At 38.8% G+C, this 21833-nt stretch overlaps 1 protein-coding gene across 1 annotated transcript; it reads left to right on the forward strand.

Annotated features, from left to right (window-relative positions):
• Window positions 1-16121: 16121 nt before the first annotated feature.
• On the forward strand, window positions 16122-19879 carry LOC107090305 (chromosome unknown open reading frame, human C11orf87). The gene is made up of 2 exons (XM_015383616.1): window positions 16122-16539; window positions 16896-19879. The coding sequence occupies exon 2, from the start codon at window positions 17005-17007 to the stop codon at window positions 17401-17403; it is 399 nt and encodes a 132-aa protein (XP_015239102.1). The 5' UTR covers window positions 16122-16539; window positions 16896-17004; the 3' UTR covers window positions 17404-19879.
• The last annotated feature ends 1954 nt before the right edge of the window (window positions 19880-21833 follow it).

A 21833-nucleotide genomic window follows, 5' to 3' on the forward strand; every position in this document is an offset into this window, starting at 1 on the left:
GCTATGATGGATCAATAGAAGAGATAAAGCAAACACAGAAGAGACTAAGCATCCCAAATCTAAAGTTATTGCAAATAAATCACAAACTGCAGTACCGGAAAGGACTGGAGGGCCCCATCCTAACTACTTTTGAGTATTGCAAGTAAAAGGATCGAAAACAAGGTAATAACCCAAAGCAGCAATCTGTCATTATCAGCTCTTGTTTAAAGTCTGAGAGAACGGATACAGAAAATGATCCAAGTATTTGAATGTGTGTGTACAGACAAAGTTTGAACTTCTTCTGAGTTTAAATGTTTAAGCTAAAAATTTAATCTTGCATATAAAAAGTGATATCAGTTTTTCCACCACATTGGAGGAGAATAACTAATTTGATATGATCGTTTTTATGTCTTGTGTGTAATAAGCCAGCATATTAAATCACCATGGCAATACGTGGGCAGCTAATGGGCCAATGTTAAAAGTGTCTGTGCTGATCTTTCTCTTTGTGATCTTTGTCTGGTGTTTTATTTTCTCACTCCACTCAAGTCTGCTCAAGGCTGCAAATGTTTGAGCAGAAAATATTTGACTACTGAAATACCCAAAGCAGAGCGCTTACAGGTGACAATGTTTGAACCCTACTGGCTCTGTACTGTAAAAAGCTTTCTTTTTTTAATGTAATTCATTATTCAGTGTCATCATATTTCATGTACAAAGAGAATCTGCAATGATATATTGATTAATCTTAATATAAAGCTGATATGAAAAAGTTCTGGGTAAAGTTACTTTTATTAAATTAATAGGAAGTGTGAACCCCAGGCACAAATAAAAGTTGAATAGAGTAAATTAAGGATAACTAATTTACATAGCAACATATTGGTAGAAACACAGCTTACATTACATAAAAATAATAATCTTACAAGCACTTTAGCTTATTAGTCACTTAATTGTGTTAATTGACTATTGACTGCCAATAATAAAACATTGTCCTCAGAAACACAATAGCTATAAGGGAGACATGTGAATAACCAAGGAACAGACATCACAACTCAACATGTCATATATGTCAGCTAGTTTTGCAGAATTACTAATGTTATAGCTTGAATGAAAACAGTATACATCTGGAGATTTAATTCAATAGCAAACTACGATAATTTTTGTAACTTAGACTAAAAAGGAAGTTTTAAACCATTTTGTAAATGTTCAAAGCTGTCAGGTTAAGTGGAGGTTTTTGAATTTAATTACACGTCCAAGGCAAAAGAGGGAAAAATATAAAATATTGAGAACCAAAATATCCAATAACATCAGGATGAACACACTTGGGGAGCAGGGAGATGATGGAGAAACAAAAACATAACGACAAGCAAACAGTGACTATACATAAGGTGCATAAATGGGAGACTGAACAAAGACCAGGCTAATCAGGAGATTGGGAGCAGGTGTGGACAGAGGAGTCAAGAAGGGAGCTACGGAAAAAAAAGACTTACACAAGAGGGCAGCAGAGGGCAATTATAAATAACTAGAATAACATAAAATGGAAAAGAAACCAATAAACTAGAAAACACACAAACATATGAATCAAAGCATAACTGATAACTCAAAAAAGAAAACAGAACCCAAAAAGTGTAGAGTCATGACAATAGCAGCTAATTCTCAAGAACTAATATTGTACTAACTTCAAATTTAATGTGACATGTTTTTTTCTCCTTATTTTTCTTTTCGATGGCTAAACAAAAAACAAATCAGTAGCAGTTAAACACTGACCCACCAAATCTTGAACTGTAACTTTTTCTAACTTCCTATAATATAGCTGTATGTCTGTGTTTAAACACAAGGAGTAACATCCTAAGATTTAATATAAGCTGTTTTTATTTCTGTCCATTTCTATTCTGATTGAATCATAAAACATGAGCAATTTTTAAACCAGTCATTCCTGAGGGGTTAAATTATGTTCCTCTAGCTCCCTGGAACAGGTAACTGCAATTACAGCTGCCCTGGGCCTCACTCACGAAAGCGAGGCTACTGCACAATGGCGACACCAGTCCCTCCAATCAGTAGGCAATGCAGGTGAAATGTCTTGCCCAAGGACAAGAACACTGAAACCCAGAGCTGGGGCTTGAACCTACAACCCTCTGGTTGCAGGAAAACTCCTGTTTAACTGTGAAGTGAACCGTGCCCTTTTCTATAAAAGATGCAACCAACACTCCTTTTTTATATCTTATAGTTTAAATGACAGTATCATTCCATTCACAAAACGGGATCCTTTTCTTTTGAACAATGAATTGTGAGGTACAGCTTCACCCAAGCATCAAAGGACAATTATAATGCTCATAAAAATTAAGATGTATCCTTTTTTTATGTTGTATAATATCTTACAGCTAAATACCAAAAAAGCAACATAATGTACAAATATTGGTAAGAAAATAGGGGGAAAAGAGTCGCTTAAGTCTAAAGGAAAACTGAAAAAAGAGAGCTACTGATAAAGAAAAACATTTTAAATATATTTTGGAGGATTTTTGCAACTTCGGCCTCTCCACTTTAAAAAAAATGCACATGCACAACCCTGTACCCGCTACCGAGAGGGAACGACTATTGAAAACGTGCGAGAGCGAGCACGAGCCCATTTCTCCTCGTGCACACTGTTTAAAAATTTCTGTTTGCATAACTCATACAAGCTTGCTTTCCAAAAGAAGATTTGCAATTTTCCCTCTATGTCAGACTCACCACCGATAAGCGAAAATTGGGACGATCACATAGGGCGACCTTATCCAAACCTATCCCCAGAAAGATTGACAATTAGGAGGACCACTTATTTTGATGATCCAGCCAGAAAAATAACCTCCTCCACTATACCTCAAAAGGATCACAGGAACATTTGGTTCATTAGAAAGAGAGAAAGGAGGGTTCGTTTAAAAAGCTTCTCTTTGTACTGTACACTCCTGGATTCTTATTTGCTCTGTTTAGTGACCTGTCAGTAGTTTTCTTGTCTTATGATTTTTGTGTAGAAAATCTATGCAGGAGTTAAGCTTGTTTACTGTATTATCTTTTTTTTTTAACTTAACCTTGACAACATTGTTAAACTCCTCAGTGTCTGCCTCTATCTCACATTTCCTGGCTTAGCCCTGGATTGATGATCTCATTTTGACTCCTTATTGGTTTAATAAATCCTGTGTGATGGAAATGTTTATGTTTGTCACTCATTACTCTTGATTAGTAGCTTTCTCTCATGTTTTTTTTTTCTTTCTTTTGTCATCAAGCCAGAATGCATGTGAAACTAAACATAACCGATCATCATCTACAAGGCAAACAGCAGGTCATCCTGAGAAAATGCAAAAATGGATATCCTAATATTCAAAATGTTCACAGTTTGTCAAACACCAACATTCAGTGACAGCATCATCATTAAGAAAGAAAAAATCAATTCATGAAAGGCATTTCCTCTCCTTCCAGCATGCCGCCTTATTCCTTTTTCCTAAAGCAATTTCTGCAGCGCACAGAAGGAGAGTTGTTTTGTGTCTTGTTTGTGTCTGTGTATATGTGTGCACGCATGATTGCACCCATGGTAAACTAGCTTTTGTGCAGTTCATTACAAATTCTGCTGACAAGAGACTCGCAGGAAAAGCAGTTGTGTATGCGTGGAGGGAATATCAAGAAGACCTTCCGTACTCAGAGATGGCCTGCAGCTTTAAAGATATCGTCTCCTTCACACGAGGCCATAAAACATCCCGCAATCACACAAACAAACACTGGCTGGACAGCAGTTTGTGCATTGATGCCAACGTAGCATTCAGAGCCCAAAAATCTTTCTCATTATTGCTGGCAGTCCTAAATACTACGAACTACAGAGAAAATGAATAATAGGGTTCAGCAATAGGCAAATGAGGTGCAGTGTATAATTAGGAGAAGTGGGGGAAAAAAGTACATTTAGACAGCTGTATGGTTCTCAGAAATTAAAAGTACTTTATTGCTGAAGCACAGGCTGTAGATTTTACTCTCTTATCTTAGATTATTAATCATTTGATAACGTCCACACTCTCTTTTGCAGCCTTAAGTTGCTTTAACCTGTCATATTAAAAACAGATTGACTGGATGGTTACTACCTCTCAGCATCTTCAGAGCTTAGATTGAGACTGTGTTGACAGTTTGCAAATCTGTGATACTTCAGCCATAACAAGGGTGTTAAGGGCAACTGAGAAGATAATTGTAGGGTCACTATCTTCCTCCCACTGTGTCTTTAATAGCTGCCACAGGAACAGCTATTATCTGTTTTACAATTTTACCAGCTAAACTGTTAAAGATTTAAGATCAAAAAGACATCTTATTTTAGGCTATTTGGCATATATTGAACAAAAACTGAGCTGAGTGGATTTTAGGTTGCTTTATTTTCTATTTGTTACAGCTGAATTTTACTGTAATGTCAGGACTCAAAATGTAGGGCCCAGAATTCAGGCAAACAGATCAGAGTGAATTTAAATAAAGGGTTTATAAATTGCTCAAAATTCCCGAGCTCCTCAGCTTGGGCAGGATAGCTGGAAACTTTGTAGAGGTGGAAGGTCAGGTTAGTGACCACGCAACTCTGACAGGGAACGATAGCATGTGAGTCACCAACCTGGTATATTAGTTCAGTCAGTGCTCAGAGGAAGGAATGGAAACCAGTAGGATAATTTCTCCACAGCATCCGAAGAGTTCAAGGAGTGAAGCAGAGCAGACTGACGAGCAGAAGCCAGCAGACGCGGAAGAGCAGAAGTATCCGGAGGGAGAACCCTAAGTCAGTGTCGATGCAAGAGCAGGTTTCCAGGCCAGAAGATCAGAGATCCGAAGAGGTTCCGAAGGGAAATCCAGGCAGGGGTCAGGAGACAGATCTAAGGTTGTTAGCAGGAAGTATCCAATTAGCAGTCTGAAGACAGATCAGGCAAAACAGATCAGAACTGGGGAAGCAAAACTCAGAAGTTCAGAGGCAGAAACTAGTCACAATCAGGTCATCAGATACACACTAGGTACACTAGAGAATTCTCACACGTGGCTCGAATCATCTGCCACTGATGGCTGGAAAAAAGCAGTTCAAATAAGAACTGGAAAAGGTGGATATGATGAGTGAGACTGAAAACTGCGCAGAGCTAGACAGGTGGAATAAATGAACCAATAATGCAGTCATCAGTGCCAAGATAATGAAATGCTAATAATCTAATTTATCTGTGGTGTCATTCCAGGCAACAGAAGAGCATATTCAAACAAATTGAAAGGAAGACACATGGTGGTAAACTGTAGTTGGTGTGAGGGAACTGTCCCTAATTAATTGCCAAATTAATGCTAGGGTTAGTAAATGTCTTTGTAAGCAAACAATCTCATTAGCTGACTCGCAGCAATAAAATCACAGGTCAGTTTATATTGCAGTGTTGCATCTAGAAAGGCAAGATGATTTTTTGTTAAGAGGCTGTGGAGCATATACAATTGCTTTCTTCTTTTAATTCAAGTTTGGGTGAGGATAAACTATAATTAACTTTTTAAGTCCTAATATAAATAAATGCAAGCATCATTGGAGAGTTTTCCAAATGGTAAAAAAAAAGATCAAAATAGATGTCTTTTCATCACATTACAAGAATATAAAATACATAAACTCAATATCATAATTTTCTAAAGTCTTTTTGCTAATTTTTCTAACTTGGTCTTTGTCAACCTGGAGAGCCTGTAACCAGTTAGGCCTAGGTTGGAGGTGTCTATTCCCACTGGAGTCTGGCACTGGTTGAAAAGAGGCTGTAGAATGATGGAATCTGTAGACAGACCAGTGAGATGAAGGTGGAGAAGGATGGAGGAGGGAGGATGACCCTGGCAATAATCGGTTCACATGAAGGAGTGGAGCTGTGCTGATGGGCTGCAGCAGAGGATCATTATGAGGAGATTGGCTGCAGACGACAGCCTTCCAGACTGAAATTACACCGAGGTTTCATTAGTGAGCTTTCTGAGAACAACAACAAATAAGGAACAATCCAATATTACATTTATGTAGCTTTTTATGATATCGTACATATTCATATAAAAGATGGCTCTTCTAAAACTGATGAGTTATTCAGGAGACTGTTAAAAGCAAGACATTTTTATATTGTTAACATCCTTAAGCAGCCTGCAAAAATGCTATACTGGTACAGCTACCTTGTCAGACATCAGGGAAAAACAAACTAATGATGATATAGTCTACGTTATTTTATGGTGCCTCTGAAAGGAGAAAAAAACAACAACGACCTGATGGCTTTAGGGATCTGCAAGTTGTTTATTCCTTCTCTATCTAGTACTGGGGCTCTGCTGCTAATATTTGATTGCAAAAGAGGAAAAAAAAACATTTTGTAGTTAAAGTGTTTGCTTTGTTGTTGATTTTCTAACCTCTTGCAATTAGCTTTGCTATACTACAAGCCTGTATACAAACAAGTGCAGAAAATGTAGACATTTTTTTTTCTTTACATTTCTTTTAATGCTCCTTATTAAACACCAAGCATGTTTTGATGAGATAATCTAGCGGAACAAGTTCTTCCTAATCAAATTTTCTGCTTATAAGAAATATAACATTCTTCAATGTTTATTTGCAGGATAAGATTTAGTCATCACGAGCTATAGCTACAGTGAGAAGGACACAGTTTTCCAAACCAATACTCATTTTTATTTTCTGTTGTATCTCATAAAAGTTAAATAAAAAACAAAATTAAAAAACAATCTACAGAGTCTTTGTTTTTGAAAAAAAAAGCAATTGTTTCTGATGAGTAACATTACCATTTCAAAGACTGCTTGAACCAACATTTGGCAGAAAAGGCGTTTATATCAGGATGTCAGTAAAATTCAGTTATTGCACTGTTATAGGGTAAAATATGGGTAAAATAGGTCATTTTGTGAATAAGTGCTAATAACAACACCCAAAGTCAACCACTCCTAGAATTTAGATGAGTGGAGATGTGCTTTCTGTGAGTGACAAACTGTGCTTCTCTGTTTGTAAATTTAATGGGAGAGTCTGGGACTATGTAAGATATGTTTAGGGATGACAGCTTCCACTTCCAAAATGCCACCTCATTAATACTTTAAACAGCTTTCTAAAGCACATAAACAAGCAAGTATAGTGTGAAGGAACCTGACTTATTGCAGAATCTGTAAGCAATAGAATTAGAGCATCACCTCCAACATCAGCGATTGACCTCACATATTTTCTCCAGGAAGATGAATAAATGATAAAAGCTTGAATCCATTGCAGTCAAATTTCCTGAGAGGGCCTAAGGCTTTAGAATTAGCATATTTGAGAATTGGGTGTAATTTGTGTGAAAAGATAAACGTGACCATATTTAGGATTAAAAAGTATAGTTTAATGACAAAGAATTTACTCCTTACAGATTTCATGTTCTTTCATTTTTGGCCACTCATAAATGATTCAGATCATCATACAAAGTTAGATATCAGACAAAACACCTTGATTAAATTAATTTTCAAATGATTATTTCTTTCATTAATGGAAAAGATCTATCCAAGCCAAGTTGGTCTTACGCAAAAAAGTAAACGTCTTGTCTTGAAAAATGCAGCGAATCATGAACTGACCGTGCCACCATTATTTTCAAAGCTCAGTATCACCAGTTGCTCCCATGCCTGAATACAACATCAAAAATTCCAATAAATACAATATCTTATTCTTTATCTTTTAACACTTCACTAGTGTGCTATTCTTATACATTTTTCTAAGGTCCAAATTTGTGTGATCATTTTTTTCTATAATCTTTTTTGCTGCTGTAGAAAACAGAATTTCCAAATAGTGGGACAATAATGGTATTTTCTATTCTATTCTATTCTATTCTATTCTATTCTATTCTATTCTATTCTATTCTATTCTATTCTATTCTATTCTGAATAGAACCTTTCTGACAACTAACCCTGCAATTGAAGTCTTGATCGTGTTCAGCTCCTCATCGTGGAGTGACAAACTGCAACCTTGCTGTTGTAGCTCACAGTCTCATCAGCCTTGACTCCAGCCTCAGCAGCAAGTGAACAAACACAGCTAAACCGGGCAATGTCTGGTGCTGGGCAGACAGCATGGAGTGTGCAGAGGTGTGAAATTGAACAGGGCTTTAAACATGTCTCCCCAGCTTGCCTTTTATTCTCCACACTGCCACTTTTTAGCGTGAAGCACCATGAAAGCCTTCAAGGAGAGGAATGAGAACATGTAAGCCTTTATCTCTATAGGATTCATAATGAGGGGACTTAAAAGATGCACAAACTACACTGAAGTTTAGAACAGATATTGGAAAGGCAGAAATGAGGCTCAGTTCCAAGTGTTTTTCATCACCTCTAAGTAAGTAGCTAAAAATACTTTGCATTGGATGTAATTGGACTTCCTTAACTCCTCCTGCAGGATTCTTTTATTACTTTGGTTCATTTTAGCAGCTGAATGGACCAGCATTAATTTTAGAACAGGTGCCATAATCACTCTCCATTTAGGAGTCTTCAAACATATGCCATGCTTTAAACTGTGCATGAATAGTTGCATAAATCTTTCAGAATGCACTCATCTACAGCGAGTTCATCATCCAGGGACCCTCACTCCCTTCGCAGCCATTCATTTTTCATGGAGCCCCGCTGGTGATGGAGCATGTCCACAAGTAGGGCCAGGAAATTACTGTGAGACTCTCAGGCACTTTGTGGCCCGAATACTAACAAGCACAGAGACTTTAATATGATTCTTAAGTTCTGTGCTTAATATGCATTGTTACCAGTCACCTCCTAGAAATACTGACCCTTTTCATAAAGATAGAAAGCAGCTGAGATTACTTATTACAGAAAAAATTACCATTTTGTTGTGTTTCGGTTCACAATCCCACCAGTTTCGCATTCCTTTTGTGAAAGCATTAAACTAACTTGTCATTTTCAAAATGCCATCACAAAATTTTAATTCATAGTTTTTCAGTTGAGTTGTTCAGGCTATTGTTCTGCACAATTGTGTGTTGTGACAGTTTTGTGTTTTTTGGTGGCGAGGGGGGGTGTGTTGACTTGCTTTTTCCTTAAAATGTATTTAATTGATCTAGCAAGAAATTTCTGGGTTTGATTCCCGGTCTGGCGTCTTCATGCATGGAGTTTGCATGTTCTCCCTGTGCATGCGTGGGTTCTCTCCGGGTACTCCGGCTTCCTCCCACAGTCCAAAACAACATGACTGTTAGGTTAATTGGCTTCTCTAATGTCCTTAGGTCTAAGTGTGTGCCTGAATGGTTGTTTATCTTTGTATGTCTCTATGTTGCACTGCCCAGGGTGTGCCCCAGGACACTGACAAGGACTAAGCAGGAGAAAATGGATGGATGGATAGATTATTACCAAAACAATGCATTGAAATTTGTTTTAAAGCATTTTTTATATAAGTAATTTTACCCAAAGTTGACATAATGTGGGACGACCAATGAGGAAAATAACATTGAAAAAAACGGACTGGAAATTGCCAAATTACATGTTGCCAAGCCACAAGTGTTTGGAAACATGTTCTATGGACAGACAAGACAAAAATTGAACTTGTTGCCAGGGCACATCAGCACTGCGTTCACAGACGAAAAAATGAAACACGTCAAGAAAAAAGCACCGTCCCTACTGGGGCTGCTTTGCTTCATCTGGCACAGGGTGTCTTGAATCTCTACAGGATTTAATGAAATCTCAAGACTATCAAGGGATTCTAGAAAGCAATGGGCTGCCCAGTGTCAGAGAGCTTGGTCTCAGTCGCAGGCCATGGGTCATGCAACAAAACAGCTGCTGAGAGGAACAAAAGTCTCACTAACAGTTAAAGCAGGGGTGCTCAAGTCCAGTCCGCAAGAGCTACTATCCTGCAACGTTTTGATGCACCCCATTTTTAACACACACTGAATCAAATGACTTACCTTGCCTCTGCTGGGCTAAATGAGGACACGGAAGGAATTTGACTTGGTGTTGTTGGTGCAGACAAAAAACTAAATAAGATAGAATATATATATATATATATACACAAGGTATATACAAACAGTAGGGTAAAAAAAAACAACAAATCCAAACACCGTCGGAATATGACTTAAACTTTGTGTTTGTATCAATAGTAATTTGAAAATTATCATAATTAAACTCAGAAAAATATCTGTAAAGGGAGATTATGTAAAATAGTAAGAAGGTTGTCAAAAACTGGCTCCCAAAGTGTGTAAATATGTAAACTAATTAGCTGCTGAAGCATCTTTTGTTTCAAGTATAGCTGTCAGTGTTCGCACATCTTGACTTGGAAGAATTTTGCCCACATCTCCTTTATACAGTCTTCAAATTTATCACATTTTGAGGACAATTATGCTCTACATTCCTCCTTGGGTCACCCCCAATGATTTTCTGTAAGATTTAGTGGTTGGTTCTGGCTGGGCCATTCACAAAAAGTTTAGATAGGGGTGTTCATCTTAATATTGAATATTTCTCAAAGGCACCGTTCAAATGATTTAGCCATTAATCAAATTAATCAGTATTTGAGGAACTGGTGTCACCTGTCAGAAAGATTAATTTAAAGTAAGAATAACAGAATGTGGATCCTACAGCACTTCAGCAATTCCACCGTACTACGGTTTGATTAACAAAAAAGGCTGACTAAGCCTAGGAAACATTAAATAATCTGTAAGGTAGATGTATTTTTTTAAAAAGATGTCTACGATAGCACAATATTACATCTAAACATATGTCGATATTAAAACGTGATTGAAAAAGCAAAGGGAAATTCCTTTCTTGGGTGTTCTCCAGTAAACCATAACAAACATGAGGGGGATAGATGTTTTAATAATGTTATTCTATTTTTAATTTAATTGAAATCAGACGAAATATTACCCATTGTAATTAGTAAGTTTGCATTCCTTGTGTTGAATAAAAGAGAGACTAGTCTATATCAGCAAAGACATGGAGATATAAAGCAACAACCACCTCAAAAATGCAAATAAGCTGCTGATTTTGTTTGTTTTTATTATGATTGGCTACATTTGTGTGGCATTAACTGCTTTACTGTGGGCATATTTTGTTCCACCAGAAACAATCATCTCTTGAAACGCTAAGCATCGATTGTCAGTGTGTTAAACAGAAAGACAGTTCTGATGAGCCAATGTCATTTCATTTTAAATCAATTTTCAGCTGAAGGGCTGATAAGATAATTATACACTGTTGTTTACCCAGAATATAGCTATTTCATCTTCTCAATCCGCTCTCTCTATCTTTGGTTTGTAGAGATTTAAAGCACTAAGAAGCAGTGGTGGCCTACTGGTTAGGGCATTGAGATTCAAATCCTAAGGTTGCGAGTCCGATACCTACTCCAACAGACTGCTACTCTGGGTCTCTGAGCAAGATGCTTAACCCCTGATTGAGCCCCACAATGGCAGCCCACTGCTTCCCAAGGGGATGGATTAAATGCAGAGGTTAATTTCTCCAATGAGAGATCGATAAAGTTCAATTATTATTATTTGGTGTGAATACTACCGCTGAAACACCACACCTGTAAGAAGATGCATGCTGCCCGTCTTCCTCCTCCCTCTTAACCACTCTTTCTGTCAGCTGACTATCAAGTAAAGAATAACAGTGCCCATAAAATCTAAAAAGAAAATACATTAAGCATGTCATCTCAAGGCACTTTACGGAGACAATTTAACCAGGTCATACAGTCATATTGGTTCAAAGTTTCCTATCAAATGAAAACCAGTTGATTGCATCAACTCATTGACTCAAAAGCAGTCCCTCATACCAGGCATGTTTGTAGCGACAGTGGAGAGGAAAACTCCCCTTTAACAGGAGGAAACCTCCAGCAGAACCAAGCTAGATGTGAGTTGCCATCTGCCGAGTCCGACTGGGGTTCAAGGAAAATGAAGCAGATATAGAAAAAGAAGCAGAGATACAAAAGGCAACTGTCAACCAGCTCTGTCCAGGAAACACACGGCCAGGCAGATGACCTCCAACCAAGCTCCCATGTTTGAGGAGGAAAGAGAGCATATACAGTTAGACACAATCAGGAAAACAGGACTACACTGAAAAACAGGCCAAACTCCAACATCTATAAACAAAGGTGTTGATGGCAGCAGCACAGCTGATGGCTTTTTCTCAATATGTGTACTTATGCGTTCTCATGTGCTCCTGAAATTTCATTAGCCTCAGCCTAAGCACTGTTCCAATTCATAAGAACACAAGACAGAGAACAGACTGAGTCCCTGGATGTTCTCAACAACTTCTGATGTTGAGAGGACCGTGGAAACCAGCAGCCCCCTCTCGGCATAGCCGTGTGTGAGGTACCGTAAGCTCTGGTGCAGTTTTTTTTTTTTTTTTGGCAAAATGTTTATGTTTATCACTAGATTAAAAAGTCATAATCTGTTATTGTCTAGAGACTATTAATAACAGGTGAATGAGCTCCAGATGAGCTTTGAATGTGGTAGTGTTATGCTTCTGTTCCAAATGACCCATATTTATTCTGCATGCTCCCGTTCTCCCTGAGTCTATGCTTTCCTGTATTCTTATCAAGAACGTACTTGGCAAGAGCACAAGTACATACTCTTGTTCGTTTAAATTGAGAAACTGATGGTATTTCTCTCCAGGATGCTGTCACGGGCAACAGAGAGATCATAATATTAGAGATTGAACTAACAAATACTGCAGAACAGGAGAATAGAGATAGAATGAAGCAGAATGTTGAAAAGGGGTCCCTATGTCCTCCAGCAGTCTAAGCCTATAGCAGTATAACTAAAGAGATAGCTCAGGATAACCTGAGCCACTCTAACTATAAGCTATATCAAAAGGAACGTTTAAGCCTTGCCTTAAAAGTAGACAGGGTGTCCGGCTAATGGGCTAAAACTGGTGGTTTTTTTCCACAGGAGAGGAGCCTGATAGCTAAAACGGATTGTAAGAAAGAGAGAAAACAACAAAAAAAACACAGTCCAAGGGCTTTGTGAGAATAAAGATGTCAGTAGTTCAGTGTCAAATTTGATCTTTAATTGCTTCTCTATTTATTTTTCATCAAGCATGGCATTTCCATGTTGTCCCTCGGCATATGTGGGTTTTCTAAAGCCACTCTGCCTTTCTCCCAAAGTACAAAGACATAAATGCTATGTTATTTGTTCTCTCTAAATGTGTCTTCATACATGATTGTTGGTTCCTGCGGCTACTTTTCCAGTGTGCCTCTGAGTTTCACTGTGATGGACTGGAAAATTGCCCAAGGTGTACTTTGCCTCTCTCCAAATTGCGACTGGAGATGGGCACCAGGTTCAGATGGCTGAAACTTTGACACAACTGGGTATCTAAATAAAACAGTGATCCCAAAAGAATGGCTGATTTTGGAACTGTTGAAGCAGGCTAAAATTGACTTTGAGACCTAAATGTTGGCATGAAGAGTTGACCAATGTACTGCCAAAAGCTTGCTGTTGTGATAAAATGTGTTTGGTCAAGTAACAACTGGCTCAGAGACATTTCAGCACAATTATTAGGAAAGAAGATTAACATTTACAAGCTTTTCCAAAATTTCTAGCTGCCCAATTGGAAAGGCTAAATGCTTTTAGAAAATAGCTTTATTCTTACACAAGGCTAACTTTGAGTTAATTGGGAAAAAAATGACAGGAAACATTTTTAAAAGATTTAGGGGAAGATATTCTTACCAGTAAGGTGCCTAGTGTAAAACATAATGGTGGCAGCATCCTGCCCAGGGCCTGTTTGGATTTGTGAGATGCACTGCTAAATTTGACAGCCTAACTAATTCAGACCGCACACAGCAGAAGCAGCAAAAACACATATGCTGCTTCATATTTCTTGCTTGTGTAGTTTAGTTCTCAAGCATCTTTGCTGCTCTAGCTGCGCAGTGGAAAAGGGTTTGATGCACGTTGGGCGGAGCTAACCTAGCCTTTCTTTGCCTGTAATGGCATATGAAATCCAAAGAGTTTCCAGGCTAATTTTAATGAATAATGCTACATTCTGACCACAAGCACTGGAAGCAGTAAAAAAGCTTCTGCTGCTTCATTTTTGATGATTGTACACATTAAGGTCAGACATCCAGTAAAGTGTGTCCAGATGCGTCTGATGCTTCTGCTGCTCCTGTGTTCAATGGCAGAGAGATGCTTCACTAAATTTGCTGTCATAAGTGGGTAAAAAGTAGTTTTAATATGCTTTTAAGTGAGAAAGTCCACCTGAAAACACCACCTGTGCAGTCAGTTCATCAAGATTACGATCCTGCCTTCAAATATTATTTGGCTGGAGCCGTTCAGACCCCCATACACCAGTGTAGCTCTGTCACTGGAAATCTCGCTAAATGGGAACTTCTGGCAAAGTCGCCTCTTCGTGGTTTTCAGCTATTGTTCACAGCAGCTAGAAGGCGTTTTTCATGTACTTAATCCAAACGGCAGGCACCAGAATAATAAAAGCAACATATTTTGCCAGCAGGGTTCGACATTTTAAGTTAATTTAGGCGTTAATAAACTGTTTCAGTGGAGTGATCATAGCGATCTGCATCAGCAGTGCTATGTCTGTCTACCTGCCAGCTCCCAGATCAGCTTCTCTGATTGGTTGATGTGGTGCATCGAGCAGCAACTCCAGCAGCTGCTGCTTTTGGAGCACATCACACGCCTCAGATGCTCAGAAGCTTGTGAGGTGCTACTTCAGCTGCTCAGACGAGCATCTCCTGCTGCTCAAAGCAAGCAGCAGGACCTTTTGTTGCGCCTTGATGCACGTCAACCATTGACTTTGCATGTAAACTGGCTGCTTTTGCTGCTTCTGCAGCATGCGGTCTGAACATAACGTTAGACTTTATCAAAATAGTCCTGGTGTAGATACCAGATCTGCTCAGGCCCTGTGCCTGCAGGGATTTTACACTGTTTGATTGGCTGAATGTTGCCACGGTGACGTTGGTCTGGACAACAACCACTGCACCCGACAACGACAACAATCCGCTATATGGAGGCAAACTTAGGCATATAGATAATATTATTTTGTGGCTTGGGGTGTTGCATCCACTTGGATCCGGCATTCTAGCAGACCAATATGACTGTCAAAATCGGGTCCCAGAGTCATATTTCTTTGTGTGCATATAAATAGCATCCTTTCTGAAATGCTGATGTTTTAACTTCATCTCTCTCAGTCACTCTCGTGAACTTCTTTGCCACCATATGGCTGTATTTACGCAGGGGTGCAAAATCCAGCAGTAAACTTAATTATCTTTGTGTTCTCCCTGATGTTTCAGCTGTAAACAGCAAAACATGAGCATGAATATATTGAACACACTTTTCAAGAGTACATTTTTAAATAAGCTGTTATAATTTCAAGAGGATGATTTTTAATATAAAGTTTAAAGGTAATATATTTAAGTTTTTTTCATAGGATAATTTTTCTTTGTTGAAATTTTACATAAAAAATTACACTAAAACTGTAATTGATAGCTTTGTAGCAGTTTTAAAGCTTGCATAATTTTTTATTATTGGGGGTATTAATGCAATGTCTTTCATGAACCCAAAATTATATGCATGAGCTGTCTGATCATGCCTGGTAAGCATCTCCAATGGGCCCGGCAAAGATAAGGCATTTTCCGGGGTATTGTATGCACTCATGCAGATTGCCTTTTTTGTAGATTGTTCTTTTTTTTTACCATACTTTTTTGTCCAGATATGAACAGACCATTTGTTTATAAGAGAAGGTCAAGTGCCCCATCAGAGAAATTACAAAGGGATGTTGAAAATGGCTATTCCTTTGATGAGAGAGGTTTAATCAAATAATGTGGATTTATGTGTTTAATTGTTTATGCCTGCTAGTATTATTTTGAGCATATGTAGGTTAAAGGCAACCCACATAAAAAGTACCAAATTATTCCATTTAAAAATTTAGTTTTTTAGTCATTCCAATCTCAAAAAATCGAATTGGTTGAATAAATCATTAACAGGTCAGAATTGATTTAACAGTCACAGGTAGTACATTTAATATTCAGGTCAGAAATGTACTTGATTTGTTTCATATCTAAACTTAAACCCTAAAACCATATAAATTTGCTTTGCTTGACTGGCCACGCCCTCAGCAAACGAATATAATCTAAAAACAAATCAATCAATGCTTGATGGGCATGATCTAAAATGCAAAAATGTAGAGCAGGAAAGGCTTGTTTTACACCCTTCAAATGGGAGGAAGAACCCACCCCTCCCAGCTGACTGGTAGGCTATCAAGGAGCTTTAATGCAGCTGCAGCTCTTCATTCACATGCTGAGAGGAGCAGTGGATCACCACCAGAGGAGGAGACTTTTTTTTTCTTGCAGGGAAAAAAAAACAAAGCAAAAGAAACAGCCAGCCCCATTTTTAATCGCATTTCGTCTCAGTTTCTTCTCTCTTTGATGCACACTGAGGGATTCTCCAGCTACCTGTAAACGTTAATGTGGGGAAAGTGCTGCCCTGGATGCAGACTGAGAGGATTGCGGCAATCCAAAGCAACTTGAATGATCGGCTTTCAGCAGCAGCAGCAGCAGCCTCTCATTGTATGAAATGCGTCACCGCGATCCGGTTCACACATTTCATCTCTTAACTCACGGATTGTTTTATTCGCCATCTGCTTCATCGGGTAAGAATACATGTTTTTTTATTTACATTTATTACCTAAAATGTGTTTGTAACCAGTGCAGACGTTATCCAATGCGTAAAGCAGATTTTATCGTTTTAAAACGCTGCAGGAATTGTTAATCTTACAGGCCTATTTATTACAATATAAGATTATGGTTTCTTCTTTTTAGTCTCCACACCTTACTGGACTCATTTTTATTAATTATATTGGGGTAATCGGACAGAGAGATAGAGAGAGAGATGGGCGCACGTTAATTGGATCATTCAATCTAATGTAACCAGGAGCAGGTGGAACGAATATTTGGAGTGTTTTGGGATCTGGATCAGGGAGTCACATGTATCTTCTTTCCGGTGCAGGTAACCACATGCGCGCGCCGGTGTCCCCGCGCTGATCCCAGAGAGCACGAAGGGTATCAGGGGTCAGTGAGACAGGAGAGCTCGGGGCGGGGGAAACAAGTAGGACCGGATGACGTCTAGAACCGCCGAGGCCTCTGGGCTGATGGCGCCTCCGCAACGCTGCCACGGAGGGCTCCACGCCAGCAACGGCACCTGCGCGGAGCAGCTCAGCATCTTCCCGCCGCTCTCTTCCACCCTCGCGCTCCTCGTGCTGGTGGCGGTGCTCGTGGGGATCATCCTCGTTTCCCTGGCAACGTTCCACTTCCACAAGAGGAAGCTCCGGAACAGGAAGATCCAGCGCGCGCAGGAGGAATACGAACGCGACAGTCGTAGCCCCTCACGCGCTGCTCCGCGCGCAGGGGAACCAGCGAGGCCGTGCGTCATCGTCCGACCGGTGCGGCGTGATGAGAAGCCCTCCACCCAGAGCGTGGACAGCGAGGACAAACAGACAGTTCCTCTTGACTGTTAACTCCGAGAAACTTCAGGGAACGAGACTGTGGAATAAACTGGAAAAGCAATAAGGCACAAAGAACCCCCCTCCCCCCAATCATCGCTGCTTGTAGGTGACTTAGATACATTAGGGATAGATAGCAGAATACTGAGCAGATTAATAGATATAACACTGCAGTGACGTGCAGCAAACCTTCATTTCAGCATTTCACTAGTTAAAGGCCAGACTACAACAGCATTAGACCAAGCAGATCTGGGTATGGGTTTATCTGAAGCCGAGGTTCATCATGAGTCAATCAAGATCATCAAGAAGATGGATGTTTTAAATGGATCCAGTTAAGGATCCCATCAGATACAATGGAAGAGAGGACAAATCAGTACTGAAGTGTGGAAAGAAGACTAAGGACCATCAAGGAAGATGATGTGCTGGATTGGTATCATTTAAAACAATTTAACTGAATTGGGGCGTATATGAAATGTTTTGTTATGGACAAGTTTTGTACAGCACTGTAAGATTAGCTTAGCTGTTAGTTGGTATTATTAAATGTTTTCGAAAGGGAAAAGAACGGAGAACGGAACAGAAAGAGGCATGAAGACAATGAGTGGGATAGAAAGTTGTCCTTATGAGACATTGAGCAGATGGGGGGGGGTTGGGGTGAGTGGGATGAGATCCGATAGGTATGATAAGATTTATAAGATGAGAAAGGGATTTATAATGAAGCATGTGCTAGCTGTGGGAGGGAGGTGATGAGAATGATTATGAGGTTGGAAGAGAATTCGTAGGTTGTGAAGAGGTCATGACCAGGCAGAGAGGGGCTTACTTATGTGACAGTGGGATCATAGATGTACGGTTATTAGTAGGTTGTAAAGAAGTCATAAGTACACAGAAGGCTGAGTAGGATAAGACAGTCATAATGAGGCATTAGGAAGATTACTGGGATGTGCAGGAAGTCATAAATTACAATAAAAAGAATAAACTGAATAAAAGTCATTATAAGACACAAGGATACTGACCGGAATAAGAGGTTATGATAAAGCATCAGGAGGATGATGGGTGCCATAATGAGGCACTGAGGGGATGAATGGGATTCGTAGACAAGGGAGGTGATTGTAAGAGGGTCATAATGTCTGATAAGGAGAATGAGTGGGATGTTAAGGGGGTACCAAGATTAATAAAACAATAGAAAATGAAGGGGTTGAGGAAGATGAGTGGAATTAACAGTGTTTATGAATAAGAAATGAGAACTATAGGGCATTAAGAAGGGATGAATTAGATCAACTGAGAGGGTGGAGATGGATGAGTGGAAACAAGGGTGTATAGAGGGATGAGGATAAATGATAGGGACTAAGTGGTAGAAGGTTGAAGAATGAGGGCAAATAGGAGTAGTAAGATGAGAAGGGCTATTAATAAAGAGCATTGGTGGGATGAGAAGTAGGCTATTAGTGGGAGAAAATGGGGTTGTAGCGGGTGATTGGGAGGGCAAGTGGAATGTAAAGGCGTCATAATGTGGAATTTGTAGGTTGGAGATTAAAGGGTTAATATTAAAGGGTGAGGAATATGAGTGGCAGGATGGGCCGGGTGAGAAGAGGGAGTGGATTTAATATCATGAGACAGGCATTGGCAAAAAGGCTAACCATCTGAAAAGAAGGCTAACCAGGTCATTCAATGGGTTGTGGAAGTGTTGTCCTGCTGCTGAATCTTAGTTAACGCATTATCTTTCATCTAGGAAGCTGGTAACTCCTTTTAAAAATGTAAGTATTTGCCTGCATATTTCATTTAAGGACCTTTCTTCTCTTGCCCTGCCTCTTTTAAACTTCAACGATGTTAAAACTTTAAACCATTGTCTGGATTTGACACATGGTTGTGTTAAATTATTAAGACTTGTTGAAACAACTCAGATCGCCGTGGCTCGCTGACCTTCCTTGGCATGCCCTCTGACACACTACAGTATGTAGTTAGACTATAATGGATGTTGTGGTGCTGTTAGGCAGTGCAAAGCTGCATATATGCTATAGAAATGGCTTATTTGTTTGCATAGTATTTTTTCCTTCAATTAAGTGACTTAGAAATTTGCATAAATTACTGTCCTCCAATGTCTTTTAGACATCTGGGTAGCTTTAGCTAGCTTGACAGGATGCAAGACCTTTTGCTGTAGTTATGCACACAAACCTTTTTTCCTTAAATTGTCATATAGACCAATAAGTTTTAGTGCTTATACCGTATTTAGATATTTGCGTATTTCTAATGTATTCTATGTCATGTATTATATTGAGAAATCTTCCAGCAGAGGCTTTGGGTTGAAGCCAGTATTTTTTTGATCCTTTATATTACATCATTGTGAGCCTGATTAAATTCCTGTCATTTATTATAAAAAATTCATTGTAATTTGTATGCCACTATGCGAGCTGGAATGTTTTGCAGTAACATCTTTCTGGAAGTTCATATAATCTGCCTTATCGGAGAAAACTCTGTAATAATAAAAACTTTATAAATAAATGCGTAATAAATCAATGCTTCAACTTTGTTTGTTTTTTGCCAAAACAAAATATATTTCTCAACATACAGAGCCAGTAAAAATATTAAAAAAACACATATTATTTTCTTTAGGGATGTCCCTATCCAATATTGATAGCGGAAATCGATCCGATTTTAGACAAAAAATTGAATATTGAACTGTATTGGTTTATATATTGATTTAGAATATTTTGTTTAAACCCTCTGTAACCTATTGGCTATTGTTCTCTGATTAATATTACTATTACAAACTTTTATAACATTCCACTCCACAAAATGAGTAATAAAAGTATTCATGATTCATGCTAATATCCTATTGGGTCAATACTGGTAGTGGTCAATACTCATAATTACGATACCACTTGAAGGCAGCATAACTACATGAAAACTACGCTTACCATGTCAAATTTTTACATTTCTTTGTAGTTTGGCAGGACTCCCAGATACTCCTTTCATACAAGTGTTTCCCTGACCTCCTTCTTGCAATGAATCATGTTTTTAATCTCAAGTAAAATCAAACTAATATTGGGTATCTTGACTTTCTTCCACAAACCAAAAACCTGACTGTTATGTTTATTTGTCTCTATAAATGGCCTTAGTTAACTTGTATGCCCTTTCCATTGCCTCTCATCCAGAGATCTTCCCTTTGAACCTGTGCACAAAAGCAGCCTTAAAAAAATGGATGAACTAAGAAAAAATATGTAAAGAAAATATATATCTCATTAAAATAGGTGGTGTCACATGGTATAATTTACAGAACTGCCTGAATAGGTGTTGATTACATTAACAAACTCTCCAAGAGTGTATTATTGATCTACCTCAATGATACTTGCTCTGGGATTCATGTCCAAGGGTCACTGAAGCATGTAAACTACATTTACTAAAAGCTTTGCTTGCTGAATATAGAATCAGGGCAGCAGAGACTTGATGAGCAAAGACACCTGAGCAGACTCTATCAATCCTTCCATGTGATTTATTGACATGAAGGTTGAATGCTGCCTTTCTAAATGCAACGTCTCCATGTAATGAAGCCAAATCGTGTCCTTTGGGAGGGTCAGAGGAAGAGAGTCTGCATCTGTCGGTATGTTGGCCAAGATCCAGGACATCGTGTTCCTAATTGTTCCAACAAAAAAAGGGTCTGAGAATATGAAGTGGACTTTGGCGAAGCGCCATTTAGCCCTGGACGACGCTCTGATAGCCCACTCTCGTTTCATTGGCATAAGCACAACAAAATGAAACCACTTTTTTCCCCATTCAGGGAAAGAAAGTTTACTAATGCATTTATGTTTCAGCACACTATCTCTTTAGAGCAAATTTTAGATTAAAGTGAAAAACAATACGTTTTTAAAATAAAGGAAATCATAGTTAACAGAAACAGACATCAGCATTGTGAAATGTCTAATCAGTTAGTGAGAATAGTTTTTTTTAAATAATTGCAGTGTTTCCTGCCATCCTTTGAAAAGATACTTATTCGATCTGATTGTGAAACTGTTTAGTCTGATAAAGATGAGGTATGATTTACTTCATTGATGTGACCTGCTTGTTCCTGTTTGAATATGGTGTGAGACATGAAAATCTGGCTGCCCCGCAGTGGGAAATATGGATTTGAGTGATAACAGAGGGAATTTATGGATGAGTATATGAACAGATACAGTTACATATGACTCTGTAGGAAGAGGTTAATAGCTAAGGGTGTAAGTGAATAGCTAGGAAAAATGGGCGAGAGGTTACACTTTGTCACGTCCAGCCAAAGTCAGCCCCAAGGAAAAGGGAGAGGAATGGTAGAATATTGGTGCTGTCAAATGATTGCGAACACACAGTAAATAAGAGGTTTAGAAAGGATAAGAGGTTACAAATGAACAGAGCTCAGCGGCAAGTGGTCGGTTATTATATATAAGTGAGTCGGAATCAATCAAGGTCAGAAGATAGGAAAA

Source organism: Cyprinodon variegatus, unplaced genomic scaffold (genome assembly GCF_000732505.1).
Source record: "Cyprinodon variegatus isolate N-32 unplaced genomic scaffold, C_variegatus-1.0 Scaffold288, whole genome shotgun sequence".
Classification (NCBI taxonomy): domain Eukaryota; kingdom Metazoa; phylum Chordata; class Actinopteri; order Cyprinodontiformes; family Cyprinodontidae; genus Cyprinodon; species Cyprinodon variegatus.